Here is an 8,650-nt window from a genome sequence, read left to right on the forward strand (position 1 = left end):
AAAATACCTCCATGATGCGTTTTTGCCCAATTTACTGGAAAGAGAGAGCAGTAGTCTTTCCTCATTTGTATGTCCTTGCTTAAAAAAAATCTTTGAATGCCAGCAACAAGTGTCCCTTGTGAGAAGACATTTTCAAAGGCTGGAGAAATTATCTGTTTAAAAAAAAAAAACAAACAAAAAAAAAAAAAGGCCTTCCACAGCAGAGATATTTATTTATTAATAAAATCTAAAAAAAAGAGCGAGACATTGTGGCTTGATTTCTTTTATTAATATTAATTTTTCATGACCAAAATAACATGCACAGTGACAAGCCTACAGCTTACAAGCTACACGTCTTAGAAAAATACAATAATAATACAACACATTTTAAACGAGTCGTTGTCAAGGTTGTGTCAGATCAACACCTGCAAGTGACCACTAGGTATCATCGCCGAAACGGGTGTCGGATCGATTCGAAGCCTCGACACAATGGCACATTTGCTTCCACGGTTTCATTGCTTCACGAAGCCTCGATCTGCCCACCACTTCTGAAAACCTGCTTAAATGCGTATTTTGTTGCATACGTCTATAAACTGGCTTTACGAACAAAATCAGAAAAGGGCTCTATAGGAGACAAAATGGGTGGCTCTTAAAAGAGCCTTTGTGTTTCAGAAACGGAGCAAACTCGGTTTTACTTGGCTTTGGCGGGTTTCTCGGTCTTCTTGGGCAGCAGCACGGCCTGGATGTTGGGCAGCACGCCGCCCTGAGCGATGGTCACTCGACCCAGGAGTTTGTTGAGCTCCTCATCATTGCGCACCGCCAGCTGCAGGTGACGGGGAATGATGCGGGTCTTCTTGTTGTCTCTCGCGGCGTTTCCAGCCAACTCCAGGATCTCAGCGGTCAGATACTCGAGCACAGCCGCCAGATAGACGGGAGCTCCGGCACCGACGCGCTCGGCGTAGTTCCCTTTGCGAAGAAGTCTGTGAACACGACCGACGGGGAACTGCAGCCCTGCTCTGGAGGAGCGAGTCTTTGCCTTCGCTCTCGCTTTGCCGCCGGTTTTGCCTCTTCCACTCATTGTTAAAGTACGATATTTCTACGTTCGTAATGCAGAAACAGTGATAACTCGAACCCCGCTCTTCTGTATTTAAAAGAACGTGCGAGTCGCTCATTGGTTTAGAGTCTGTAAGATTTCAAACCAATCACTGTACTTCCCTCCAACACCGACCTCCAAAGCCACGCCTCCACAGCCGGCACGCGGATTGTGCAGCTTCCGAGAACATTCAAGTAAAGCTAACCGTGTGCTAAAGTATTTCAAAATAATTGTCAAGGCAAAAAGCATTGATCCATATGTTCAATCTTATTAAATTTAGATCAATGATCAATTAAAGCTGTTAACTTTAATATCTGTGTATTACTTTGTGTTTTTTCTTCTTCTAGATACACAGTCAACACGTACAACATTGTGAGTCTAGGTAAATTCAGATCCTCTTCTAATTTGTTTTGTTTATTTGCACTGTATTCTTCTGATTTCAGGCATACTCTGTCATCTTGTTGTCTACAAAATATTTCTGATGACACTGAACTTGTGGGTCTAATCAAACTAAATAATGAGATGAACAACAGAAGAGAGATTCAGCTGCTTGTTACATGATGTGAATATTTTATTATTTATTTGTGAAGAAGAGTTCAGGATATGATCATTCATTTATGAAGATATAAGGAAGCAGTAATACAGCTGACAATCCAAGGTCAGAAGACAGAAATAGTCCAGTCTTATAAACTTTATTGTTGTCCAGTTGGACGGTAAATTACACTGGAGAAAGTACATTGAGGTTGTCTTTAAAAGCTTGTCTTTCAATCATTGATTTGGCTCCAGATTCTCTTGAGGTTTTTGTGGAAAAGAGAACAAGGGCAAAATTAAAAATGATTTAGTACTATGAGGAACAACCAGTAGATGGTATTTGTAGTAGTTCAGTGTTGATTTAGTGGGAGATTAGTGATGACTGTGTTCTACAGAACGATTCAGAAGCTCTTTTATCTCTGCTGCTGTGTGTAATGTGTATTTGTTGTTCTTTTCCGTTTATTGTGTTGCCTGCAGTTTACAAAGATGGAGAATCGTGTTAATTAAATTAACAAATTAGTTTACATGTCTTAACCTAATTCATTCCACAAAATTGCTCTTTCTTTCGAGTTTGTGGGTGGCTCTGAAAAGAGCCGTTGGGGAATAAAACAGCAGGTTTTTACTTCTTCTTGGGAGCTGCCTTTTTAGGCTTGGCAGCTTTAGGCTTCGCTGTCTTGGGTTTGGCGGTCTTGGTCTTTTTGGGGCTCTTGGCTGCTTTCTTGTGGGCCGCGGGCTTCTTCGCCTTCTTGGGGCTCTTGGTGGCCTTCTTAGCGGCGGCAGTGGGTTTCTTGGCCTTCTTGGGTGATTTCTTAGCGGCGGGCTTCTTTGCCGCTGCACTCTTGGGCTTCTTGGCAGCAGCGGGTTTCTTGGCCGCGGGCTTCTTGGCTTTAGGAGCTACTTTCTTCGCCGGCTTCTTCTTGGTCTCGGTCTCCTTCTTGCTGATCTTGAAGGATCCAGAGGCGCCGGTTCCTTTGACCTGCAGCAGGATGCCTTTAGTCACCAGGCTCTTGAACCTTTTGCATTTGAATTTCCAACGTCTACATGGAAACCTGTCAATCAAGTGACAGGGGTGGGGCCATTTTATTGGGCGTGTTTTCGTTGGGAAGTGAAGATCGTACTAAAATGTACCATGTTTTTACTAGGGTAAATATAAGTTAACGATAGTGTTTATAATCAAGCCACAGTAGCCACAAATGTACAGTTGTCTGAGACGTTATGAAATGTTCTTTAATATCATGAACCATAAAATGTAGTCAGTGTTCTGCTATTGTTTATTTTCATAATAGGTACACACAGGCCACAACTTAAGATGGTCACAGATCTGATGCTGATTCAGTGTAGCTTGGTAGCTGAGTGGTTAGTGACTGTCATTTCTAATGGCATACCATCTTTTAGCGCTTGTTCGAAACCCGGGCCAACACAGACGTTCTTTATTTTTTTGTTTATCCTACTAACTTCAGCCGCCAAACGGGCGATCATACAGTGAGGAAAATTGCAGTAGTCAAGGCGAGCTGACGTTATCAAGTACGCTGCTGTTTGCAGAATTACCGGATTGCGTCCTCGCAGACATCACACTCCCGGTGCGAATGCACAAAGTCTGAACTACTGAGGATGCAAGTCCGAAATCAGCGGCTGAAGTTAGTAGGATAAACAAAAAAATAAAGAACGTCTGTGTTGGCCCGGGTTTCGAACAAGCGCTAAAAGATGGTATGCAGTTAGAGATGACAGTCACTAACCACTCAGCTACAGCTCAGAACACTGACTACATTTTATGGTTCATGATATTAAAGAACATTTCATAACGTCTCAGACAACTGTACATTTGTGGCTACTGTGGCTTAATTATAAACACTATCGTTAACTCATATTTACCCTAGTAAAAACATGGTACATTTTAGTACAATCGTCACTTCCCAATGCAAACACGCCCAATAAAATGGCCCCACCCCTGTCACTTGATTGACAGGTTTCCATGTAGACGTTGGAAATTCAAATGCAAAAGGTTCAAGAGCCTGGTGACTAAAGGCATCCTGCTGCAGGTCAAAGGAACCGGCGCCTCTGGATCCTTCAAGATCAGCAAGAAGGAGACCGAGACCAAGAAGAAGCCGGCGAAGAAAGTAGCTCCTAAAGCCAAGAAGCCCGCGGCCAAGAAACCCGCTGCTGCCAAGAAGCCCAAGAGTGCAGCGGCAAAGAAGCCCGCCGCTAAGAAATCACCCAAGAAGGCCAAGAAACCCACTGCCGCCGCTAAGAAGGCCACCAAGAGCCCCAAGAAGGCGAAGAAGCCCGCGGCCCACAAGAAAGCAGCCAAGAGCCCCAAAAAGACCAAGACCGCCAAACCCAAGACAGCGAAGCCTAAAGCTGCCAAGCCTAAAAAGGCAGCTCCCAAGAAGAAGTAAAAACCTGCTGTTTTATTCCCCAACGGCTCTTTTCAGAGCCACCCACAAACTCGAAAGAAAGAGCAATTTTGTGGAATGAATTAGGTTAAGACATGTAAACTAATTTGTTAATTTAATTAACACGATTCTCCATCTTTGTAAACTGCAGGCAACACAATAAACGGAAAAGAACAACAAATACACATTACACACAGCAGCAGAGATAAAAGAGCTTCTGAATCGTTCTGTAGAACACAGTCATCACTAATCTCCCACTAAATCAACACTGAACTACTACAAATACCATCTACTGGTTGTTCCTCATAGTACTAAATCATTTTTAATTTTGCCCTTGTTCTCTTTTCCACAAAAACCTCAAGAGAATCTGGAGCCAAATCAATGATTGAAAGACAAGCTTTTAAAGACAACCTCAATGTACTTTCTCCAGTGTAATTTACCGTCCAACTGGACAACAATAAAGTTTATAAGACTGGACTATTTCTGTCTTCTGACCTTGGATTGTCAGCTGTATTACTGCTTCCTTATATCTTCATAAATGAATGATCATATCCTGAACTCTTCTTCACAAATAAATAATAAAATATTCACATCATGTAACAAGCAGCTGAATCTCTCTTCTGTTGTTCATCTCATTATTTAGTTTGATTAGACCCACAAGTTCAGTGTCATCAGAAATATTTTGTAGACAACAAGATGACAGAGTATGCCTGAAATCAGAAGAATACAGTGCAAATAAACAAAACAAATTAGAAGAGGATCTGAATTTACCTAGACTCACAATGTTGTACGTGTTGACTGTGTATCTAGAAGAAGAAAAAACACAAAGTAATACACAGATATTAAAGTTAACAGCTTTAATTGATCATTGATCTAAATTTAATAAGATTGAACATATGGATCAATGCTTTTTGCCTTGACAATTATTTTGAAATACTTTAGCACACGGTTAGCTTTACTTGAATGTTCTCGGAAGCTGCACAATCCGCGTGCCGGCTGTGGAGGCGTGGCTTTGGAGGTCGGTGTTGGAGGGAAGTACAGTGATTGGTTTGAAATCTTACAGACTCTAAACCAATGAGCGACTCGCACGTTCTTTTAAATACAGAAGAGCGGGGTTCGAGTTATCACTGTTTCTGCATTACGAACGTAGAAATATCGTACTTTAACAATGAGTGGAAGAGGCAAAACCGGCGGCAAAGCGAGAGCGAAGGCAAAGACTCGCTCCTCCAGAGCAGGGCTGCAGTTCCCCGTCGGTCGTGTTCACAGACTTCTTCGCAAAGGGAACTACGCCGAGCGCGTCGGTGCCGGAGCTCCCGTCTATCTGGCGGCTGTGCTCGAGTATCTGACCGCTGAGATCCTGGAGTTGGCTGGAAACGCCGCGAGAGACAACAAGAAGACCCGCATCATTCCCCGTCACCTGCAGCTGGCGGTGCGCAATGATGAGGAGCTCAACAAACTCCTGGGTCGAGTGACCATCGCTCAGGGCGGCGTGCTGCCCAACATCCAGGCCGTGCTGCTGCCCAAGAAGACCGAGAAACCCGCCAAAGCCAAGTAAAACCGAGTTTGCTCCGTTTCTGAAACACAAAGGCTCTTTTAAGAGCCACCCATTTTGTCTCCTATAGAGCCCTTTTCTGATTTTGTTCGTAAAGCCAGTTTATAGACGTATGCAACAAAATACGCATTTAAGCAGGTTTTCAGAAGTGGTGGGCAGATCGAGGCTTCGTGAAGCAATGAAACCGTGGAAGCAAATGTGCCATTGTGTCGAGGCTTCGAATCGATCCGACACCCGTTTCGGCGATGATACCTAGTGGTCACTTGCAGGTGTTGATCTGACACAACCTTGACAACGACTCGTTTAAAATGTGTTGTATTATTATTGTATTTTTCTAAGACGTGTAGCTTGTAAGCTGTAGGCTTGTCACTGTGCATGTTATTTTGGTCATGAAAAATTAATATTAATAAAAGAAATCAAGCCACAATGTCTCGCTCTTTTTTTTAGATTTTATTAATAAATAAATATCTCTGCTGTGGAAGGCCTTTTTTTTTTTTTGTTTGTTTTTTTTTTTTAAACAGATAATTTCTCCAGCCTTTGAAAATGTCTTCTCACAAGGGACACTTGTTGCTGGCATTCAAAGATTTTTTTTAAGCAAGGACATACAAATGAGGAAAGACTACTGCTCTCTCTTTCCAGTAAATTGGGCAAAAACGCATCATGGAGGTATTTTTTCATTTCCACCGTGACGTCTGCTGTAGCATTGTGCATCATCTAGGTTTCATGGATACGATTATCAAAAAGTTCCCATAAACTGTCCTGTGTTTCTACTGGTGATGATGATTATGGGTCTGATGATGAAAACAGCAATTGGTAACAAATCCTACATTGAAGGCATATATGAAGTATATATTATATGAATCAGATAACAACATAGACTGAAACTGTAGCCTACTGGTTCATTATTTGGAAACCTTCATAAAGTTATGTTATGAACGTTTATGCTCAGCGTGCAGAGAAAAATCTAATGGAATCTAGAACTACAACAATTAGGAAACCCAAAATGATGTCATCACTGGCTGTAAATTGGGTACTCATATGTATACCTATAAAATGTATATTCACACAATAGTATATTATATTGAACATATTATATTCACATTGAAGCTGTTTTTAACATGATTGGCAGTTGTGGTTGGGAGGTTGTAGGGCTTAGGTTGACACAGGGCTATGGACTTTCTAGACCGTGCCCCAACAGTTTGTTATTATATTTAAATTATAATTATATTTCAAATAATGCATACCTTACTGAGATGGCCCATCAGTGTCAGTAGCAGGCCCAGGTACAGGGGGAACCATCGTCCTATCATCGTCTGCAGCCTGCAAAATGCCAGGATGAGTGCTCCTCAAATGGATGATGTATTGTTGCAGTAAGCTAGCTATCGATCACAATAAATACATCTCACTTTATTTGGGGTTTCCAAATGAAAATGCTCCCACACCACAGATGTACAGCATCACTTCTGAGGAGCCTCCATTTTTATTGATATATCTATCTATTTTAAACTATCTATCTATCTATATTAATATATATATATATATATATATATATATATATATATATATATATATATATATATATATATATATATACACATATACATATATATATGTGTGTGTGTGTGTGTGTGTGTGTGTATATATATATATATATATATATATATATATATATATATGCGCGCACTTGTTTTTGTTACACACGATGGAACTCGTGGTACTCCAAGCACTTCCTGTGTCTATTTGCCTCTATCTTCGAACTGTAAATCGCTTTTAAAGCGTCTATAAAATGACTAATTGTAAATGTAGTGTAGATTGATTGTTTGATGCGTAAAGTAATAAACAGAACAAAGCATTTTGAGCGGGAAACACAAACAGTTCCCCGTTTGAAAACAGGGGATGCGCACTCATTGGCTAGCAGTCCTGTGCAGGCGCCACACATCAGCCAATCACAAGCTTCTGCACACTGACGCCATCCTAAGATGCTTTAAAAGCAGCTGTGTTGCACACACTGTTACACTCGTATTCTACAGTGATAAGACTGCAGCAATGGCAAGAACTAAGCAGACTGCTCGTAAATCCACCGGTGGTAAAGCCCCGAGGAAGCAGCTCGCTACTAAAGCCGCCCGGAAGAGCGCACCAGCCACCGGCGGCGTCAAGAAGCCCCACCGTTACAGGCCCGGGACCGTGGCTCTCCGAGAGATCCGTCGTTATCAGAAGTCCACCGAGCTGCTGATCCGCAAACTGCCTTTCCAGCGTCTGGTGCGAGAGATCGCTCAGGATTTCAAGACGGACCTGCGCTTCCAGAGCTCCGCTGTCATGGCCCTGCAGGAGTCCAGCGAGGCTTATCTGGTCGGTCTGTTCGAGGACACCAACCTGTGCGCCATCCACGCTAAGAGAGTCACCATCATGCCCAAAGACATCCAGCTGGCCCGCCGCATCCGCGGAGAGCGCGCTTAAACCCGCCGCTGCATCAGCCGCGTCACACCCCAAAGGCTCTTTTAAGAGCCACCTACATCACTCTCAATGAGACCGTTTCCATTATAACTCCTAATATGAAACATCGAAAACAACAACACCTTAATATTTGAAGAATATTCAGCTTGGCATTAAACTTTACGTGTTTGAAGCTTTATATCATCGTTACTTTTAAGAATAATCACAGGGGAAACAGCAGGTGTGTTAACAATTTTTAACCCTGTTGTGTAAGGGGTAGGGGTGGAAATTATGATTCTTTTTAGAGATTCATTCATTTTCAGTTCGTTCACCAAAATGATTCGTTCAGAATTGTTCACTGATTCGTTCAGTGACCATTTCTTCGTATTACACAAAATAAGCCAGCAGATGGCAAAAAAGAGTGTATTATGTGTTATGTCTTAATTAAGTCAACGAACGTATTCACAAAAACTGATCTGGCTTTATTAAAGTGTGTGTATAATCACATTCAATATACAAAGTCTAATTAAGTTTTTCAGATGAACAAAGCACAAGGTTTTCTTGCCTAATTAGCATTTTAATTGTTTGGTCAGACAGTTTGTATATTATATATTCACATTCATAAATCGGGGATTAAACGTGGAGTTGCTAAATATCAAAACAAGCGTA

At 41.8% G+C, this 8,650-nt stretch overlaps 3 protein-coding genes across 3 annotated transcripts; 2 read left to right on the top strand and 1 right to left on the bottom strand.

The window, feature by feature from the left end:
- Positions 1–501: 501 nt before the first annotated feature.
- Positions 502–1,072, bottom strand: LOC132111940 (histone H2A-like). The gene has a single exon (XM_059519550.1). It carries the CDS (start codon positions 1,055–1,057, stop codon positions 671–673), a length of 387 nt encoding a protein of 128 aa, XP_059375533.1. The 5' UTR covers positions 1,058–1,072; the 3' UTR covers positions 502–670.
- A 4,077-nt stretch (positions 1,073–5,149) lies between these two features.
- Positions 5,150–5,724, top strand: LOC132112000 (histone H2A-like). The gene has a single exon (XM_059519601.1). The coding sequence runs from the start codon at positions 5,165–5,167 to the stop codon at positions 5,549–5,551; it is 387 nt and encodes a 128-aa protein (XP_059375584.1). The 5' UTR covers positions 5,150–5,164; the 3' UTR covers positions 5,552–5,724.
- Positions 5,725–7,413: 1,689 nt separating this feature from the next.
- On the top strand, positions 7,414–8,255 carry LOC132111775 (histone H3-like). Its single transcript, XM_059519369.1, has one exon. The coding sequence runs from the start codon at positions 7,445–7,447 to the stop codon at positions 8,003–8,005; it is 561 nt and encodes a 186-aa protein (XP_059375352.1). The 5' UTR covers positions 7,414–7,444; the 3' UTR covers positions 8,006–8,255.
- The last annotated feature ends 395 nt before the right edge of the window (positions 8,256–8,650 follow it).

The sequence above is a fragment of the Carassius carassius genome, chromosome 2 (assembly GCF_963082965.1).
Source record: "Carassius carassius chromosome 2, fCarCar2.1, whole genome shotgun sequence".
NCBI lineage: Eukaryota > Metazoa > Chordata > Actinopteri > Cypriniformes > Cyprinidae > Carassius > Carassius carassius.

Excerpts from the sequence above, each read along its gene's own strand:
- LOC132111775 (XM_059519369.1), top strand. The coding sequence starts at position 7,445 with ATGCGCACTCATTGGCTAGCAGTCCTGTGCAGGCGCCACACATCAGCC.
- LOC132112000 (XM_059519601.1), top strand. The coding sequence starts at position 5,165 with ATGAGTGGAAGAGGCAAAACCGGCGGCAAAGCGAGAGCGAAGGCAAAG.
- LOC132111940 (XM_059519550.1), bottom strand. The coding sequence starts at position 1,057 with ATGAGTGGAAGAGGCAAAACCGGCGGCAAAGCGAGAGCGAAGGCAAAG.